Raw genomic sequence first — 21,059 nt, 5'->3', positions numbered from 1 at the left:
TGGTGTTCACAACACTACGCTGGCATTCAGCCTTTTGAGATTATTGCTGTTAAAATCAATGGAAAACTTGTGGAGTCAGGAAAACAAAGGAGAAGACAAGAAAACAAACATATGCTTCCTTTGCAATTACATTGCAGTGACTAAAAGGTCTGCTTGAACCATCCTGTAAAAAGCCCCTGGCAGGTGGCAGACAGATGGACAACAGGACACATCCCAGACGTAGCTGTGTAGGGAGTGACCCCAACTCCTCCCCAGCTGTACTGGTGCTATGGGGGTGTGCTCAATAATGTCCCACTCCTTCCCAAAATATCCAGTGGGGATGGGATAGCGACCAAGTTGCAGAAGGGTTGGTAGGGCTGTGAAGGTGGAGCTGTAGTGAGTTTGCTGTTCACAGAGAGGTTGGAGTCAGGGTTCCTGTGGGCCTAGGGAATTTCCTACTTTGGGCCAAAACCAGTTAGAACTCTTGGAGTGAGTGGGATCTGTTTCTTTCTGCATGACTCTGGAAGCAACAGGAGAACAAGGAAGGTAGGGATTCAATGCCAAGACAGAGATAGAAACGTCATAAGTAACTGTCACAACAGGCTCCATAACCTCCTTGTTTTGTTCTGGCTGTAAGTTAGGTGTTTTTATTGGGAAAACCCTATGTAAGTTCTCTCCTGTATGCTTGTGTCTTTCCACATGAACTGACAGAACAGTTGAAGATAGTGTGTCATCTTAACCATTTTAAAACTGCAAGGGGAGATCTTGAGGCATGGGATCTTCTGTTCTGTCTCTACAATTCTCTGCTCCAGTTCCTAAGTGCTCCAGAGAACAACAAAGGACTTGTGTTTTCCTGTACTGGGAACTACAGACCAGTCAATTACCTAAGTGGTGGCATAGAATGTTTTAAAAGTACAAGAAGTATTTAGTCTTGAAACACACTTCTAAAGCTTTTCTGAACTCTTGAGGACCTTCAACTCCCTTTGAGTTCTAGAATCAGGAGAGGCATGTGTGTTCATGTTGTTTGAGTAATAGAAATTAGTCTTCTGAAATTCCTTGCACCATTTTTGTGTCCTGGACACAAAATGCCTATTTTTGCATGTGGTTCAAGCACTGAAATTGTCCACCTGAGTACCTATGTGAACATCAAACTGCAACCACTGGAAGCAATCCTGCACAATTACCCGCCAGGCCATATCTGACCTGTAAAACTCAATTAATGGGTAATTTGAGAGCACTGGCATACCAAACAGCAGCAGTAGAGAACCATTTTCCCAATGTAAAATGCATCAGATAGACAGATGCTGCTGGGAGTTTGAGGCATCTTCGTCTGTTAGGCACCCAGAAGAATGCTCCTTCGTGCCTTCGCCTACAGCAGAGACAATTCTGTTTTTCTGCAATACTATTGCCCCCCAGAAGGCTCCAGCATTCATTCCAAAAAATGATTAACTACATTATTTATTGTAATTTTTGCTTTTCTCTTGCAAAATGAAGGAATTAAGGCAAATGGCTTTATGAGCTGGTGGCTCTGTAGGGAGATGAATGGCATGATTTAACCACCCCCTACCTCTTCAACTTCCATGGTTCTGTGAAAGTCAAATTGCTTTTACTGTGGAAAAGTTGCAGAGCAAGAACACTTACTTGTGTGGCTGTGTCATGCTTTATGAACACAGTTCAGCTACTGCCACACGTCCAGCTGGCAGAACCAATGACTGGGATATTTATCCAGACATGCAAATAGCCATCTCTGAGCCCAGCATGGCCGTGGCTCTGCTGCTACAGTTGGCTTCTCAGCTACGTCTGTAACCAGCTGCCCTTACAAACAATATGCATGCTTTGCTGAATTTTGTCTTGTAGAAAACAAAGAATTTACAGGATTCCAGAGGAGCAAAGCCCAGGCACCATTGTTGCCAATATAACAGCTAAAGACCCTGACGATGAAGATTCTCCTAGCAGACTTTTCTACAGTATCCAGTCATCTGACTCACGTTTGTCCATAAACCCAGGTCAGAGAAACAGAAATGTGACTTCTGACATCTGAAACATAAAAAAATGACCATCTACTTTGGAGAAATTATTTTTGCCTTAGTTTTAAATAGTCCCGCTTTATTTTGTGGCTCACTATAGCAGCAAGGAACGCCCAATCTCTTATTAGAGTCAAATTCTTTGGTCAGCTGACCAGGATTTGATAAGATATCTTGAAGAAAGTAGACCAAAGGTGACTTCTTGACAAATATTGACTTGTGGCTGGAGGGTGATGGTTCCTTGGGTGGAAGTAAGATTGCTGACTTATTTTTAATCTTTGAGGACTGCAGTGACCCTTCTGGGGCTCGTGAAACAGCTGCAGGTAGTTAGGCCATGGTGTCCTCCCTCCTGTCTGAAATCCTCTCTAGCACTGAGGTGCACAGCAAATCTGCACCTGAAGTTCATTGTTCCATTCACGATCTTACTCAGGCAAGACCATCCAAAAGAGTCCTCTTTCCCATGGTGATCCTATCTTCTTCATGCACTCTGGGGTCTGTACATTTGTTCCCCAGGGGTTTCTCCTCCAGGGCTGGCATTCAATGACAGCTTTGCTCCTTGTCTGCTATTGCTTTAGAACTGTTTATCACAGTTGTAAGAAGTGTCACACAACACAGTGCTGTGGGAGATCAGGATGATCCTTAAAGCTTTGGATTCCCTATGCTCTTCAGTCTTGTATTGCCACCCTCCTCCTCAATTACACTCCATGCTGAGGATCTATGCATTATTCCTTTAATTCCTTTGTGCTCTGGGAATAGTACTTGTACTGTGCCATAAAAATCTATTTTTGACAGAGGCTAACAGAAGTGAAAGAACAGTATTAAGTGAGTGCCTGAGCAGAGCACTTGGCACAGTCTGTCACAGCTCTGTTGATGTGTGAGTAGATTTGGAGGTGCTGAAGGATGCTTGAAGGATAGCAGTGGAAAGTTAAGCTGTCTTACTAACTAGGGAGCAAGGACAGCACAGGCACTAGCAGCTCATTGTCCTTGATGTTCTGTGAATGCACCCAACTCTGGCTTGCACTAGAAGCTTGAGAGTAAAGGAAACCCAAATGCTTTACAAACCCTCTGCTGGGGCCTCCTAAGGCGAATTTTTCAGCAACAGTATCTAAGCTTTAATCTTACTCAGAATGTTCAGAGACATTTTGTATCATTTAAAAAAATAACTAAACCAGCCATGATTTGTACAGAACAGAAGACTTTTTATTCTGCTATCAGTCTGTTGAGCTGCCCTGCCCTCCTGCACATACACCATGGCTGTTTGTTGCTTCCCCCCATGGTGAATGTCTGATTCTGGCTGCTCTCTGACAGCAACCGGAGTGTTGCAGGTGAGCGGGAGGATTGACCGGGACGCGCTCCCACTGCGGCTTCACCCCAACATCTCGCTGCTGGTGCGGGTGGAGGACGGCCCCAGCAGCGGCCACGCCGCAGACATGGAGATCACCGTCGTTATTGACGATGTCAATGACAACCCACCGGAATGCCATCCCTCAGACTTCAGGTGTGGAATCTCCTCCTTGCCTTGGTGCTGCCTTCCTGTCCCAGACCAGTTTGCAGATTAGGGCACGTCCCCAGACCTACAGCTGGAGGCTCAAGTGGACATTTATCATTAGCCTGCCCATTGTGCAGGGCTGCTGTCCATCACAAGACATGGGTCAGAGTCTGGGTTGCTTCCTCCATAGCTGCATGTTTAGATCTATGATTTCACTTAAAAAATAAAGCAGTGTTTTGGCCTGTGATATGTGAAGAGTTTAAAAGGAGAAATATAAGTTGCTTTGACAGGAAATGTGTTTAACAGGAAAGAAGTAAATGAAAATACGACTCCTGGGACATTTCTTGTTGATCTTAGAAATTACTGTAAAGATATTGATGTTGATCCATCAAACAACCAATTTAGTTTCACTGGATTATCTGGTTTTGGAAGCAATAACTTTGCTCTGGAGTCTACTGTGTCTGGAAGACTTGTGGTAAGTAATTTGTGGCTTTACGTTAGATTACCCCATTAGAGAAGTCAACTTATGAAATATTATAAGGGATATTTTAAATTCATTGTACAAGAAAAAAAATTACTGTAATCCACTTCACTGTAGGTATGATGTGGAGAATGACTGTTTTTACTGCTTGTGAACTATATACCTCTGGATAGGATGCTTTCTAAGGATTCTACAGAATTTAGTGAACAGAGACTGTTTTCTTCAGTTTTAAATAAATGTGCTAGATATGGTTGAAAAAAATATTCTTTTTTAGGGAGTGTGAAGCAGCAACTTTGATATGGATAAACAGAAATTTGATGCCATTTCATACCCATTTACTCATGACAGACTGTGGAAGATCCTTGCTATTCAGCATGAAGAATTTAAAGACTTGAGAAATCTCACGCTCAGTAACTCAGTAACTGGTCAGAATCGTAAAACCACTTTGAGTGGCAAATTTTCACAAAAGTGTGGTGGGATTTGCACTTCTGTGATTTTGCATGTCAAAAAATGGCTTCCTTATGCTGATAGCTGCTGGCAAGCTTGCATTGGCCAGAACCCCACCAGTTCCTGGACATGTGCAATGCTGGTTGTTTTGCTTAAAAAAGAACCGTGGGCAACTACAGAAAAAGAGAAACAACAAAAAATAGGCATTCTGTCTAAAAGACAAAAGTGCTACAGGAGCAGTATAATGATTTTTTATAGTTTACTTTAAACTATAAAACTGGGGGAACTGAGGTTTCCTTGTCAATAAGAACTGCCCTTAGCTGCTTCATCTGCCAACATAAAAAGCGCTTTCCTTGCTGCACAGGATATGATTGTTGTCAAGCCTTTGATCGTTGTGCATATACAAATGTAACAGGCTATACCATGTAACCTGTTCCTCCAGGAATCTCCCTGAAGACACAACCAGCAGTGAATGCCTGTGTGTTAGTCCTGCTGCCCTAAAGTTTATGAGGCTTCCACAGCAAGATAGAGAGCTCAGAAGATTTGGACTTAAACCTCTGCAAGCCACCATTTAGTAACAACTTGGTTCCTGGAGAAACACTTGTGGCTGGACTTGATACTTTTTTTTTAATGTTTGCAGGCATCAGCTCAAGTAATAGCTCAAGCTATTACTGTTAGCCATGGCAGATCCTTGTTGAGCCAAGAAAGGGCAGCATAAATAGCCAGCTCATTGCACAAGTTTGAATTGACTAGGTAAAAGACCTTATCACCCAAATGATTAAACTTTCTGCTCTTAAGGGGAAGAAATTTTGTTGGCAGAAGTTTGAGCATGTAGAAAAAGCCTGGAATTCAATCCTGGAATTGACTATTAGCCTGTGTTATTCCTACAGAACTCTTCTATATACCCAAGGAGCAAACCACAGAACACTGAAAAGAGTAATTGTCATTGTGTGTACTGTGACTTCATGTATGGAGGTATAAATACGATTGTGTTCCTTTCTATTTAGATGACTGGAACTATCGATTTAGAAAACCCAGCTAATCCAGGAATTGAAGTTTATACTTTGACTGTCAGGGTGCAAGATGCTGCACATCCTAACTACTCAAGCAAGTATCCCTTTTACATTTCTTTTGATAGTTTTCTGTGCTGTAACAGCATGGAGAGAGGAATACCATATGTATTTTGAATATATGCATGAGAAAATTTCACAGTCATACGTAACTATGACTTAATCTTCTGTTATATTTCCAGATATCATCTACATTTACATCAGGATAAAGCCAGTGAATGAATTTGCTCCAGTCTTCCATAATTTATCTTATGTATTTAGTGTTTCAGAAATTACTAAAGGTACAGTAAGTAGCACCTAAATGATAGAAATAATGTTGTCATGTTGTTAAGTGCCTTTTTGCTCCAAAGGAATTTTTATATATGTAAATGAGGCAAATGGCTCAAAATTCCAGTTCAACTAGGGTCTCACCATACAACCACCTACTACCCTTAAATAGACTAAACTGGCAAAAACTCCAATTGTACAGATGGAAGCTGAGACACAGATAAATTCAGCAATTGCACAAGAAATCTGGGGCAGTTCCAGGAATTGAACTCAGATGTCTTGTTTTAGACTGTCTTTCTGCTCTTGCTAAATTAGCCTTTTGGAGGGCCTGTGGTGGTGCACAGAAACCCTTACAGACTGACACAGATGAGTGAGGACTCCCTTGGCCCAGCCATGGAGCACTTCTGCTGAGGTTCTCTACATGCTCTTGTGTTTGGGTATTTACTGCTAGCAGCTCATGCACAGGGGAGCCATAGCACACCATAAGGACATAAACAGTGCTTATCACACCATTGCTTTAATTTTCTTGGGTGAAAAACTCTAAACCAAATCTTTAGTTCAGTTTCATCTGTACCTTCTGCTACTTTAAATGTTAATGAACTATGGGCTTTCTGTCTCTCAGTTGGATCCAGCATTGGAAGAGTGCATGCCGTAGACAAGGACTGGCCACCCAATGCCATCACTTACTCCATTGTCGCTGGAGCTGGCAACAGGGATTACACAAATATCTTCTGGATCAGCCCAACGAAAGGAGATGTGAGGATTTTAGCTAGATTAGACTATGAAACAACTCAGAAACATATTTTCACAGTACAAGCCTCAGACCAAGAGAAGTCTACAACAGCATCGGTGAGTAAATCCACTCTATTACTTCACCTTTAGCTACATCTTTCTTCCCCTTAGCAAGAACAGTAAGATGTAGAGAAAGCACTTGGGTCTGTAAAAGGCAAGTAAACCCTGCCCAGTCATATACACAGATGAAAGAGGGGTTGTTCACTCAGTGTTGGTTTATTTCTCACAAAAAAATAAAATATTTTAATATTTTTAGCTGTGGTATTTGCTTCCCAGACTTTTTTTCCTTATTTCACCTGGACAGTGAAATTGTTTTCTGTGCCCTAGACAATTCAAGTTATTCTTTATGGCTACAGAAGTACTAGAAAATACAGAAAGGACAGGGTCTTGAGGCCACATAACACAATCTAATTGTAGCCATGCTCAGTGGCGAATTCTTATAGGAATCTGTGTAGTGTCCCTTGGTCCTCAAACATACTTTTGATTTTGTTTGTTATTTTTTCCCTGCAAAATGTCCAAAGTAATGTGAGAATTGTTGAAATAATGCATTGCAGTGTATCAGTTGTGTTTTCATGGAGTGGTACAGAGAGGATGTGGATGGGAGGAGGGTTTGGGCAGTCTCTTGGGTTAGTGGCCAGCCCAGTAGCTGTGTCCACTTGGCCTGCTGGAGTTGTGCCTCACCCTGACCACGATCTACAGGAACCAAGACCATGCCAGGTACCCAGATAACCTTTAACAGCAGGGTTTGGCTTAGGTTTTCTGCCCAGACCTATTTTATTCAGAAGGAAAAATATATCCATAAAGATATTTTACAGTAACTTCTTTCAAAGAATCCCAGTGTCCTTCACAGACAGGCTCCTTTTGACAACTTCTCACACTTTCTCCCTCATGACTGCTTTACATTTGATTTTTACACATCTCTTGGGGATGACACAGATACTAGGCTTGCTTTTCATTCCAGCCAAGCAGCACCCATAGAGTTGCTATCCAGGATGTATTTAATTTCTTTATTGTCTACAATGTTTCAAGGTGATGATTAATGACAATTTAGCATCAGAAACTTTTAACAATGTCATGCTTATCTGTTGCCTGACTAACAGACATTAGAAGAAAGAACTTTGGGAAGGGTAAACTTTTTCTTTTAGCCAGCTAATACCAGATGACATCAAACACATCTGGTGTTACTCAGGGTGCTCCTACCCATGCAGGAGGCTACTACCAACATTTCTCTCTCACTGGGAACAATTTACAAACACTGTTCCTTCCATGGATCACACTCTAAATGGTTATTAAATATGCTAAGAAGCCTAACTAATGATTGTGAAGCAAAGTGAGAGTTTTGGAGGGGAGTTTAATGATTATGTGGTACTACTATTATTTCTGATTTTAACTATAACACAATTCAGGTTGTTCAAACAGACATATCAGCTTGAAAACCCTTCACTTTTGGAAGATGGCTCAGGTTATGGAACTTGTTCCCAGAAGAATGTTGATCACAAGAAGAATTGAAGGACAAATGATCACAGACATTTTCTGGCAGGAGCTAGGTTGGAAGGGAACTTCAGTGCTTTTCAACAGTTGTTGACCAAAAGAACAAAACAGGCAAAACCGAACAGTTTCTGAAATTACCAGAATGTCTCAGCACATTGAAGCAGCTTCAGCTTGCTATTACTCTTTTCTTCCAGGTAACTGTGAATGTTTTGGAAGTAAATGATGAAGAACCAGTTTGTTCACCCAGTTTCTTCTCACTTCAAATCCCAGTTGATTTAGCTGTTGGGACCAATATTAATGGCTTCAGGATTGAATGTCAAGATCGTGATTCCGATCCCAGGTCCTTCTGTTACTTCATTAACGAAGGTACAGTGTCACAGCTGGGAACAGTGAAAGAAACAGTGAATGCTGATGGTTCACTTACATTTATAAACAAAATCCAACATTGTTTGTGTGCTGCTTTTCATGGTGAGCTAGCTCTGATCCACAAGTTCTGCACATCATTATGTTGATCCTCTCTCCACAAGCTGGCTACTGGTGCTACTGGTGCTAGCAGCTAGAACCACTCCCTTGCAAGGCTGGATTGCCTGCCACTAACAGGCTATTAATTACACAGTTGACAAGCACTTCAGAAGAATGAGCTGGAATGGTGTGCAGTGTCAAATTTCCCTTCCAATTACAGCTGAGTAAATCTTGAGCAATAATGGAAAGTTCTGTATCTGTGTATCTCATCACCACATGGATGCTGGTGCACTGTTCAAAACAACTGCTCGAACCTGCATGTTGTAGGTCCATGCTGTATGCAATGAATCCTCATTTTAAAAATCCTTCTTTGAACCTTGTGATCAGCTGCATCCACTTGGAGAACTGCGGTGGTATGGGATGACACCCAGTTTCATGAAAGTGGAAACACTCTCTTGGGGCAATTCTTTCTTTTATTGCTGAGGTGACTGCTGTGAAGGAGGGAGCAGATTGTCCAGGTGCCAGAAAAAAGCTGTGAACATCAAAAGAGAGAATCTCTGTCCTACTGCAGCCTTTTGATGCCACAGAAGAAACTCTGTAGACATGGTATTGACACATGGATCTATACAATGGCCATGCTAGTAAATCACTGTATGACCACAGGCCCAGTACTGGTGGTACAGACCTGGGCTGTGTCGTGCATTGGCCTCTGAGCCACAGAGCAGCTCATGGCCCTTTTTGTTCTATAAAACAGGCATGGCCTTCAAGGACATGTCAACTCTTGGTCTCTATGGAGCCACAAGAGCAAAACCAAAGCATATTTGGTGCCCTTTCAAGACTCTTCTTTCCTGCATATGTGGTCTGTCCAGATCTAAACATCTGCTGCCTGGGCCATGAGCAGGTCTCCAGAAACAATGGACAGAAAGCAAGGGCTGGGGAGCATTCAGCATTTCTGAACTCTCCTCCCTGCCCCGTGGTGCTGACAAAGCCCTGGAAGCAATGAACCTCACTGAGTCATTAAGTCTCTTCAGAGGCCACTGCCTCTGGGCAGATGGAGAAGCCATGGAGAGGGGCTGGAGCAACACTCCAGGGACATCCCAGTAATGGCATGAGCCCTACCAGAGTTCAGGGTTGTCACCCCAGCTGGGTGTTGTTGGGTGCTCCCCAGGCTGTAAATTCAGGTCATTCAGGTGACCTCTTGTGTGTCCTATGGCTCTGAAGTGTTTCCACAGCCTCCTCTCTTCTATGTCCCCACAGAGGACCTTATTCTAGATTGTAATGCTTTTATGACTGTATTGTTTTAAATTATTTTATATGGTACAAGGAAGATCAAGGAGCCCTTCTTGTCACTGACATTTCACCAAACCTCACCACTTGTTATACACATTTACTTCAATGTGGGATTAATGTAATTTTCTTTGCATTTTGGTGTTACCTTTTGCAGGCAATGAGAACAGTCATTTCATCTTTTCACCAAGTGCTGGTTCCAACACATCTCGTCTGATTCTTGCCTCGAGGTTTGACTATGAGGGTGGACTTGATACAAACTGGATTTACAGTCTGCGTGTCCACATAACAGATGACAATTTAATATCTGCCAGGGAAAAAATGACACACTTAATTAAAACTGGAACAGTGACTTTAAGCATCAGAGTAATCCCAAACCCAACTACTGCCACAACCACAACGGTAAGTTGACTTAAAACTTATGTCCAGTTCTGCATTTCTTTTATGAAGTAATCTCCACAGGAGTAAAGAAAAGATAGATGTATGCAAAAGGAAAGCAAAAACCTGGAGTGATCTAGTCCTGGGAGGTTCTGAGCCCTGAGCTCTCATGATGAAGCTAGAGGTGGTCGATGTGCTTAGTGTCATGAAGGATTAGCTCCAGGTACAAAGTCATAACATGTGTTTTGTATTTCAGTTGCTAAAACAAAAAGGGCAGGAAGCCAAAGGACCGGGCACGCTGCCATTACCATGCAAGTGGAAAGTTAAAGATTTTGGCAGCTTTATTAATAAGGAAAGAGCAGGGATTAACCTTTGCCTGGAACCTTAAAATTACCTCATGCATTTTGCACTACCTCTTTTTTTATTCATAACTATTCACTCTCCCAGCTGCCTTGCAGTTTTGTGTGCTTCTTTATCATTGGAGCACATTAATCTGTGACTGTCAAAGTTGAAGCAGACAACAACAATGACAACAAGAAACCCTCATCACTTAAAAGGGTCTCTTTTCCAGACCTGAGGTCACTGTTGAGTGTTATTTGGAGCAGCATGTCAGGAACTGAAGCAGTTTTGCACAGCCCCCGTGTGTTGCTGAGGTTTCAGCAGATTTCAGACAGCAAATCCAGAGAAGTGGGATGGGTCTTTCTGAGCTCCATGCCCATGTGATGGTCCATAGCTGAGCTGAGGAAGCCTGCACAGCTCTTGGCAGCCCAGGTGGGATCTAATCTAGCCTGTGGAGCTGTGGGCCTGTGTCCCAACACTACTCTTCACCTCTGTGCACAGCCATCCCAGTTGAGCTCTGTCTTATCAGTTGAATTTTGAACCTGATTTCCATCAGGCTGGTGCAGGATGTGCAGAGAGCTTCTGTCATCTCTGTAGAGGTGATACAGCCTGAGCGAACAGACCACTCTGTCCCTATCCTTGTACCAGTCACCCCTTCAGGCCTTGCTGCACCATCTTCCATCATCCACAGTCCATCTATTCCCTGCCTTCCTGCAGATGGCATTACCCTTTTCTCTCTTGCATGAAGGAATGAAAATATTAGTATCCAAGTGAAGTGGCAGAAGAGGTCTTTGCTGTAAAATGGTCTAGATCTTCTAGAGACTTCTGGTAACTGAGCCAGGACCAAAGGATCCTGCAAACAGGATGTATAAGTCTGGTTGCTTTGCTATGAAAATGCTTAGATCCAAATTTTCAGACTGATTAATAACCCTGATCTTATCTAATACTTTTTTAGGAAGGAATAAATGATTTTTTCACTGCCTTCTACTCCCGCAACTTGATGTGGAAATGAAAAGTTAAGCTGAATAAACTTATTCTGTATTTCTTTCCTGTGCTTTACCGCAAATACAAACAGTCTCAGCCACATACCACAGCATTAAATCTGTCTCCCCAGAGATATCAGCCTTCCACTTTCAGGCTATTTTCCAGAAGAACACTTCCATTACAGCAAGTTCTCCCGTCACTACTCTTTACATGTGTTCAGTGCAGCAACTCGATGAGTCAGAAACTGGAAAGCTGGTAGTGTAAAAAACAAGCCCCATCACAAAAAGTCACTTTTGACTTCAGTCCAGGTGAGGATAAAGTGGTGGTGGTGATATTGAGACTATTTGAGTGTTTCTATCTTTTTTAGGTAAGACTAAATAAAGCATTTTAAAATTATCCTTAAACTGGAAAGAAATAAATACTCTGCTTAGTTCCATACTCAGTGTGATTACAGAAAATTAAATAAAAACTTCAGTAGGTGATCAAGAGTCATAGTACCACACTAGATAATGAACTAGGTAGAGTAAATGAGTAATTTCTGAAATGTGTGAGGATAGTTTCATGATGGGACCTTAATGAATGAGCTGCTAGCACTAAGTGATGTGCCAGCTCAGAGATGTGTCTCCTGACACTCAGGAAGATGTGGGAGATTGCAACTGCTCAGGAAGTGTAGTTTTTCCTTCTGGAACAAGTCACAGGATAAAAGAGAAAGAGTTCTATTTCTTTTTATACAATAACTGAGTTCCTTAGGGTTCAGGTCCTCTTACAAAGCAGGCTGAATGATCACTGCAGTGAAGATGACCTACTTCCAGTTTTGCCTCAGGTAACAAGAAAACATTATCTCAGTAATGGCAGTATTCCCTGAACTTGCCTGCCCTCCAACAGTGTGTTTACAGCCTCTCATGCAACCTGAGGCTTTTAAACTCCACCACAACATGCTTGTTTTAATATAAGATATTGAAACGTGATCTGGAACCTCCCCTTTTCCCTCTGGGTGGGCTCCATTTCAGCTGCCTTTGGTTGCCCCAGGAGCTCCGTGGTCCATCCCAGCTGTCTGAGCTGCCTTGGCAGTCAGCAGGCACAGGGGATGAATCGCTGCCTCCCTCCACCAACCTGTGCCTGGCATCTGTGGAGCCCTGGGGCAAGCTCGGGCCGGGTGCCTCAGTGCAGAAGTTCAGCCAGATGAAAGGTGGTGTTGGTGTCAGTACAGAGCCCTGAGGAACTCTTCCTGTCTTGTTTTAAAAGCCTGGCTTCACTGTTGTGACAGAAAGGGAAAACCTCTTCTCCCCGTCGGCGTGGTACGTGCCCTTCACCATCACCGCCGGCAGCGCGCTGCTCCTCGGGCTGCTGGGCTACCTGGGGCTCCTGCTGCTGGCCCGGCTCCGCACCCACCGCACCGCTCTGTGAGTCCCCAGAGGCACCCCGGGCATGTCCCCAGGGCACCTGGCAATGGCAGACGTGCCTCAGGCCTTTCAGCTGATGATATCGGTGCTTTAAATCTTTCACAGCCCTATGCCCTGTACTGCAGTAAATGCTAACGCCAGGTACAGCGGCACTGGGTGTTAATGATGTGACCTCAAGGAAACGTGTCCGTGGCAATTTTTTTTCATGGGTTTAGGGACATTAACATTAGCAAAATGTAGAAGTGCAATCAGCAATTATAACCTCTAAAGGCAGCCATGCTCACGAAACTCAGTCATAGCCTGTGCCCGACTGTGCTGACCACAAATGTTTTGGTCTGTATTTGACCCCCACGCCAAGGGAGCTCCCATCTAGGTGGTTACTGGATGCATTTTCCTCCCTCTCAGCTACAGAGCCCAGTGTCCTTTGCAAATATTGGTGCTCATGCCAAATTCATTACTCTGGTAAAACTTCTGCAGATTTCCTGGAGTATTACCAAGCCAGTTACAAGGCTCTGGCCCATAAAGCTTACCTCTAAGTGTTCATGCTTGGCAAAAGGCATGGAAGCACCTGGGACCAGCTCTGAGTCACTGTGGGAAGTGCAGAGATCCCTGCTGGCTGCCTTCTCAGCGGGCTGGAGCCAGGCTGCCTCTAAATTAACTTTGTACTTCACAAAACAAAGATAAGCAGGCCTTCAAGTGGCTGGGATTAAATAAAATGGATTTCTACAAGTATTCTCAGGATCTGGACATCAATTTAGAGGTCACATTAAATGTAAAGAACTACTATGACTGTAACAATAGTTCAAATCATGTGAGCAAGATATTAACAATTTGTGATAAAAATTACAAATTAATCTAAAATACTGCTATTATTTATTAATTGGGCAAATGTTTTATTGGGAGCTGGGGTCCCCTATTAAAGAGCAATTTCTATATATTCAAAAACATTTATAAACATTCCAATATTTTAAAAGGTTTTCTCTGAGCATATCAGATACAAAAAACTGACCCTCCTCCTAGTATAGAACAAAATTACAATGCCTGAAAATATATTTTTCCAGATTATATAAATCCATTATGCTATCATCCATAAGACTTTATTATTTTAAGAGCATTCCTTCCTGAAGGAGTGTTACAGCCATGCTCAGGACAGTTTTCCTGTTTGAGAGCAGCATTAAATGGTGCAGGCTTTCTGTGAAAGTAAAAATCAGAAACCAAATAAATCAAGCAAATCTCAGAACTCAAGGAAACACATCCTTCTTGCCAAGTGAAAGAGAATAAAAATCATGATTTTTTTATCTAGGGAAAACATGAAATTTGTTAACTACACTCTTAATCTTCTTTTCATTACAGGATAAATGCTCCAGGTATGTACCTCTTTTCTATATTTTAATGCTTCAAAACAGGACTTTGTTTATGATTCTGTGCAAAGTCTGTAAATTAATTTCTATATATAAATTTGACACAGTAGAAGAATACTGAGATTAGATAATCCTGGCCAATTATGGGAGGCCTGACAAAGTGATTTCATGGCTCTTTAAGTCTTCAAATCTACTAACTATTAGGTAAAACCCAAATTCAGAGTTGTCTGGTATTCTGGCATGGAACCTAAAGAATTACTGTATTTTTACACACAATTTATATGCTATCTGTTAAAAATAATCCCAGCCATCTATAGCACCTTCAAGAGTCCTCTCCATTCTAATTCCCAGTTCTCTGATCACTTCATTTGCTCCCTTGATACCATTACTTCACATACGTAAAGGTTTACTTTGAAGTATTGATGCTTTTAAAGGGTTTGTGTAACTTAGCAGGCAGACAAATCACACATGGAGAAGCAGGGGTTTTTAAGCAGTCTTGTTCTTTTTAGTCCCATTACATTTCTGCTAGAAAGCACAGCTCATATGGGCTCAGTAGGACCCTGCTTTTGTGATTCCCCTTTCCTCAGTCAGTATCTCCCAACTGGAAAAAAACACAGGACTAACAAACCCTGCAAATTCAGCTGTTCTCTTGGTTGCCCAATTTGAGACATTTCAGTCTTGGCTGGTTTCCAAAAAGTGAATGATTTTTCCTTACTGAAAAACTGGTTCCCAAATGCTGGGCAGCAAAGGCCAGACAGAACAGGTTTCCCATCAGAGCTCAGGTTGAGATCCACCTGCAGCACCTCAGAGTTTTGTACACCTGGTTGCAAAGCACATTTGTGGCCAGGCACAGTTCTCCAAAGAAAGGCCATTAAACAAACTGGCAAGGAGTGAACAAGAAGAAATCATAGCAATTAGTTGGGTACCATCCACAAATCCGTGCTGTCGAGATGCCCATGGCACTCCTGCTGTATTTGTTTGCATGTGGGATGAGTTAATAGTGTGGTAAATTCACACACAACCAAACTGTTCTTCAATCTGAATTTTACTTGACTGAAAATGCAGCTCTTCCATGTTTCATCTCCAAGCTGATATTTGACACAAGCTTTGCAACCACAAACATTTGTGTAAAAAATAATCTGCTTTTCTAGTTCAGATATTCCCAAAGGTGAATTTCTGTATTTGTTCATATCATTTAGAAAGGGAAATTTGTTTAATAATCATTGCTATTCGTTCATTACTGACTTTCAAGGCTAGTCTTTTGATTAGTCACTGGCAACTGTGGATTTTCACTCAGCATTTGAGAAAAAATAAGACTCATTTAAGATGTCTTTTGAGAAGAAGGAATGTCTCTTTCTTTGAGGAAGTCTTGACTTTAGTGTCTATAGTCACTACCAGGAAATTCTGAATATTAACAATATGCATTTTCCTTTCTGTAGAAAAGAAGAAGCCTAAGAAAGAAGTGGTTATGGTAAGCACTGCTGGCCCCAAAGGAAGCCCCAGTTTCACCAGGCCCATCATGCAATAGGATCATAGGACCCTTTCTGTGGGTGGTGTCTGTTTTCCAAAGAGAATGTAAAAATGACAGGCAGGGGAAAATCATTGCCCTCAAATGCAAAACACTTCATTGTGCCAGCTGGCCTCTGTGTTTGGAATCAACACGGGGTGTGAGGAGTGCTCACCTGCACCGGGGCCTCTTTGCTTCCCAGTGCCAAAATGCTCTGCTTGGGAGGTCAGGCTATGCCCACAGCAATGAGAGGGACACTCTCTGCAGAGGTGGGACAACAAGTGCCCCAGCTTCACTGGTGGCAGCAGTGCACTGCTGAGACAGCACTGACCTGTGGAGCCAGCTCTGACCCACCTGAGTGCAAGCAGTGAGGAATGCCTGCATACCCAGGCTGTGAAGGGTTTGGCCTTGATGAGCTGTTTGCAGAAAAAGGTCATAGATGTTTCCACTGTTGGGGAGGATTCTTTGCTCCTGGATCTAGGGGCTCCTTTCTTTTCATAGACATGATTGCATAAAGGCTGTATAATTGCATAAATAGACATAATGCTCTCAGGCACGTGGTGTGGTTCCTGCAGTGCTCCTTTGCAGGAGCTGGACTTCGATGACCCTTGTGGGACCCTTCCAACTCAGGATATTCTGTGAATCTGACTATGCCAGGCACTTTGATTAGTGAACTCCCTCTCCCCAAATTCTTCAGAGAGGGGATTCCCAAGCCTACTCTGGGTGGAGGAAACCCTCTTGTGGTTACACACATGGAGGCATTTAGCACGTCAGAACTTATTAATTCTCTTCTGAATATCTAGTGATAAAACCCTACACCACAAACGCCTCTTGTTGCCAGTTTAGATTAAGCCCAGCCCACAGGACTGCAATATACAGGTCATACAAATCCACCTCCATCCATGTAGGTCACCATTTCCAAGTCACTGCTCCTCCTTCTGACTTAACTAATTCACAGGTTTCATTTCACATTTTGTGTTTCTTCACAGACAATGACAAAGATAAACACTGTCTTTGATGGAGAAGCCAGAGACCCAGGTAATAAAATACAATTAACAGAGGACATGACTATTAGGCTGGAACTAAACTGGATTAGTTGATTTAAATATGTTTTAACATTGGCTTTTCATATTTCCAGTTTGCTGTTTCCAAGGAGAATGGGAGCTGTATCTCAAATAGCAAAAATCAAGACAGTGCCTCAGTAACACTTGTAATGGTAGAATATACTTGCAGCCCTTGAAAGCACACATCTGATGGTCAGACTGTTCACTCCTCTGCTAAACTGGAATGTATGGATGTCATATAGGAAGGTGGGAGGGGAGGAGGAATGTGTTGCAAATTTCCTGCTCTGGTGCTGTCATAGCTACATGGTCTCACCCATCTCATGTCTGGGAAATGGCCAGGAGATTATTGTCACTGCAGAAGTGCTGCCTTCTCCCTGGAGAAGTGGGTGGGTGAGTTACTGGCTCCTGCACAAACCTCCTTCCTCACTGCATCAGTGTGTTGCTGCTGCTCATCCAAGGCTCAGGCATTGCTTGTTGGGGAGAAAAGGGAAAGCCATCAGCTGGCAACAGCTACTGTGTCACCAGGATCCAGCTGTGTGAACTCTGAGTATACCTGAGTAACCAGCTGGCAAAAGCAAAAATAAGGCAAAAGCTACAAAACTCAGGATGAGCTGGGGAGCTCATTCAGCTCCTCAGGTGACAGCCACTGCTCTGCAGCAGGGCTTATTACAGGAAAAATATTTTTGTTTTACTGAGGATTGATCTGGCTTACCTCATTCCCCGGAAACACAGCCCCTGCCTGAGCCCCTTACTTTGATGCTTGGCCTGGAATTAGGGTGCCCAGCCCTGTGCCTAATGGCTGAGGGCCCCAGCATGGGGATGGGGGGCTGGGAAAATGTGACAATCAGACAAAATCTGTTTTTAACAAGTAGATCTGAAAATAGGTCTGAAACAATAGGTCTAGAAATCATCTGGGAGAAGGCAGGCTTGTTTTAAGGCTTGGATTCACCTGGCCAATTTCCACCCAAGTGCCTGTAACTTGTGTTTCTAATTAGCCAGCTCAGAGCTGTTGGATGCCTTGAGCTAATGGGAAACACCAGGCATGGAGACTTCAGTACAATTTGGGCAAACAAGTGGGACCCTACTGTGCAATTAAGCCCATCCACAAGGCTGCTCAGGGCTGGTTTGATCCAGGTCCAAGCTCACCTGCTATTTATAAAGAGATCTGGAGGAATGGGCTCCAAAATCCCTGCTTTTTTTCCCCTGTGCAACTGCATTTGTAATATATTAAACATGAATAGTCTCTAGGCTGCTGCAAGAGCTGCTTTCCAGTGTTCTTGCAGGACAGCTGGGGCTCCCCTTCTCAACAAACCTAACCACACTGGACTTAAGCATTTTTGAGCCCGTCCAAAGAGTCATCCAGAGCCACAGCATTTGTGTCATGCCTGACACAACCATTAAGCTCTAACAGCTCCGTAGTTACAGCAGGGAAATGTGTGTTCCCCACTTCTCCCTTCTCTTCTCCACAGCTCATTGCAAACCCTACAGGACCAAGGGTTGCTGGTTTGGAAATGGGATTTAATAATTCCTGGGACGTCATCTGTTGAATATGATTAAGAGGGATGGTCAGAAGCTGTTTCCTGATCTGGGCTGCTTTAATATGCCCACCTTATAAACAGTCAAAAAAAAATAATGGAAAGAGATCCAGTTTCATCCTGAGTTGTTCAAATTGTGTTAATGTGTCACAAATCATTAGTTCTGATACAAACTGCAACATTTAGTAACATGTAACCACTGTTTCCTTCCAAGCTTTAATGGTCTTTCGTTTGTCTCCTATTGCTAATGTTTAATTACAGAAAGTGCCATTATAGCTCCTGATTCTCTGTGTAGCAATATACACTGAGTTAGCCTGTGAGGTGATCACACTGGACACATGACAGTTTTTTGACTTATCTCTAGGTAGCAATGAACTGCAGGAGGAGATATTTGCTTTTAATGTACAAGTAGAAATTACCCATAAAACCTGAACAGAGAGAGAAATCTTTCTGACAAGGGAAGCTAGCCATATGTGCTAAATGACACAAATTTAACAATATTTTATATATATGAAAGGATCGTGTACTTGTATGAAACACACAGTACTTCATTCAATTAATGGCAAAGTGGAGGGCAAACCTGGAAGAAAGCATTTTGTGCAAATGGAGAAGGAATGCATGCAGCCAAGATTCACTCCAAATCCTGGTCAGTCCACATGAGCTGACATGGCCTGGAAGATGTATGTAGCCCATTGTGCTCCTAAGCAGGTTTTGCTGCCTCTGGTAGGCAACTCTACATGCCAAAATAGGCACAGACATATGCAATGGTCTTGCTCAGTATGGCTAAAGACAGAAATTTTGTCCTTACAAGTAGAATGTGTTTGTTACACTGCTCATGTCAATCCCTGGTAGCTGGAACTTGGATAGAGTTATAGGGTCAGAAGGAAGTTATTTCTTTTGGAATGGGAATGTTTTAAATATCCCTGCTCCCCTAACTGCAAAGACAATTTTTATAGTGGCAGAACAGCCACCATCTCAACTGAGCAGCCACTGCGACACCCAGGCCCCCACAGAAATGAGGCTTCCCCTCTCAGGGCTATCTCCCCAGCTCAACTGAATTCCAAGTGCTTCACATTTCTCATTTCAGTCTCAATGCTGAGAACTGTCATGTCTTAATCTGCTAAAGCAAGGATGATTTTAATCTGTTGGTTTTTTGTCTTGCAAGTTACTGGCAGAATGTACGAGTTCAGTACACGGTCGGGGGCCCGGAGGTGGAAGAAGAGCAGTGAGCCCCTTCAGCCAATGCTGGCTATGCAGGTGATGCCCAGTGCCAAAGAAAACAGTGGCCAAGGGGTGGATAGAGCAGAGGCACCAAGCAAAAAAGAGCCTTCAGAGAAGAAGAAAGAGCTGACTGCAGCAACAAAACCAGCTGCCAAGCCTCAGCAGGGCAATCAGAAACACCAGGCTCCGCTGGGCTGAGATTGTAAAAGAGGAAAGAAGAGTCTGAGGATGTGGGGTTATCCTTACCAGCCCCTTAAGGCAGGAACTGACCTCCTCTCCCAAAATGAACTCTGCTTTGCTATTCAGCCAGAGTGCAAGAGACTCCAAGGCACCTCCCAGCTGACCCCTGATCTGAGCAGCCAAAGAATCAGATGTGATTTCTCTCTCTCTCTCTCAGCTGTAAAATAAAAGGAGGCCATAAGGTGTGCAAACCAGAGCCAAAGGCAGGATGAATCTGGATGTACCTTTGGCAGGTGCATGTAGAGAAAACAAAGCAGAGCCATGGGCAGAAGCCTTCAGTGCCACTGCAGGCACTGGTAGCTCCCCCCTGGAAAGTCTGCACCTCTGGCAGTCATGGCCACGTCGTCTGGCTGCCTTTGGGCATGGCAGCATACACAGATGTGCCTTCTCAACAGTGAATGGGGTCTCCTGTCCCTGCTGAGCAACCAAATGAGTGAAAAGCACATCAGGGTAGAAATGTTTGCTGGAAAATGCTAAAAATATTTTCTTGTCATTCAGTATTTTATTTCAGCCCTTCCTTGCCGTCCCATCTTGCTGTAGAAAAGACCATGGCTTGAAAGCAGTGCTGGAGTAGAGAAAACCCACAGCTTCTTGTGGTATCTCAGGCTGTCAACACTTTCAGCTTATTTATCTTTTGTAACATTAAGAACATTTAATATCTTCACCTTTGGTATTTCCTCTGGCACATTCAATGCTTTACAGAGTCAAGTGGAATATACTCAAAAGAATAATGACAGTAAACACATGTGATGAAATAATCTTTTCTGAGTGTGAGCATGTATAATGTAAGTGCTGTCTAAAAACCTGATATAAAACAAACAAACTCGCCAAGATTTTATAAAATTATTTTAATCTGAAGAAAAATAATTACAAATGATGACTTAATACTGCATGTCTTGGTTTGTTTTCTTTCCTGGTAGCAAAAAAGTTTTTTTGACAGCGAGAGACTGATATCAGGTGGCAAAGAAAATTTCAGTTTAAGTCAAGCAGGGGCGGTCAATGAAGATTTTATTCAGTCTCTCACATACATGGTTTTTTGTCATACAGTGAAGGATCTGGATGGAGAAATCCACAGGCATTTCACCAAGGATCCTACACTTCACAAAAACACCTGTCATGGTGCTGTAACACTTTGTTGTGCTCCAAAGGAATGGCTTGGCTCGGGAGCAACTTCCCTAACAAACACAAATCATCTTCAGTCAAATTCCATTTCATTGCACAATCAGAAACCCAGTGTG

The 21,059-nt window shown here is 42.9% G+C and overlaps 1 protein-coding gene across 3 annotated transcripts in view; it reads left to right on the top strand.

The window, feature by feature from the left end:
• Nucleotides 1-20,706, top strand: part of CDHR3 (cadherin related family member 3) — a 34,553-nt gene extending 13,847 nt beyond the window's left edge. Inside the window, exons 7-19 of one of the 3 annotated variants that reach the window (XM_063396883.1) lie at nt 1,837-1,985; nt 3,312-3,501; nt 3,799-3,967; nt 5,428-5,527; nt 5,673-5,771; nt 6,380-6,606; nt 8,235-8,406; nt 9,947-10,191; nt 12,736-12,893; nt 14,247-14,260; nt 15,694-15,725; nt 16,751-16,799; nt 19,526-20,706. In XM_063396883.1, the coding sequence (XP_063252953.1) occupies nt 1,837-1,985; nt 3,312-3,501; nt 3,799-3,967; nt 5,428-5,527; nt 5,673-5,771; nt 6,380-6,606; nt 8,235-8,406; nt 9,947-10,191; nt 12,736-12,893; nt 14,247-14,260; nt 15,694-15,725; nt 16,751-16,799; nt 19,526-19,779 (1,858 nt within the window). In that variant the 3' untranslated portion in view covers nt 19,780-20,706. Of the gene's footprint in view, nt 1-1,836; nt 1,986-3,311; nt 3,502-3,798; nt 3,968-5,427; nt 5,528-5,672; nt 5,772-6,379; nt 6,607-8,234; nt 8,407-9,946; nt 10,192-11,461; nt 12,894-14,196; nt 14,261-15,693; nt 15,726-16,750; nt 16,800-19,525 lie in introns of those variants that run through there. The other 2 variants (XM_063396884.1, XM_063396885.1) reach the window with 2 other exon arrangements.
• Nucleotides 20,707-21,059: the final 353 nt, after the last annotated feature.

This window comes from Prinia subflava, chromosome 4, assembly GCF_021018805.1.
Source record: "Prinia subflava isolate CZ2003 ecotype Zambia chromosome 4, Cam_Psub_1.2, whole genome shotgun sequence".
Classification (NCBI taxonomy): domain Eukaryota; kingdom Metazoa; phylum Chordata; class Aves; order Passeriformes; family Cisticolidae; genus Prinia; species Prinia subflava.
This window is presented reverse-complemented; position numbering and strand designations above follow the sequence as displayed.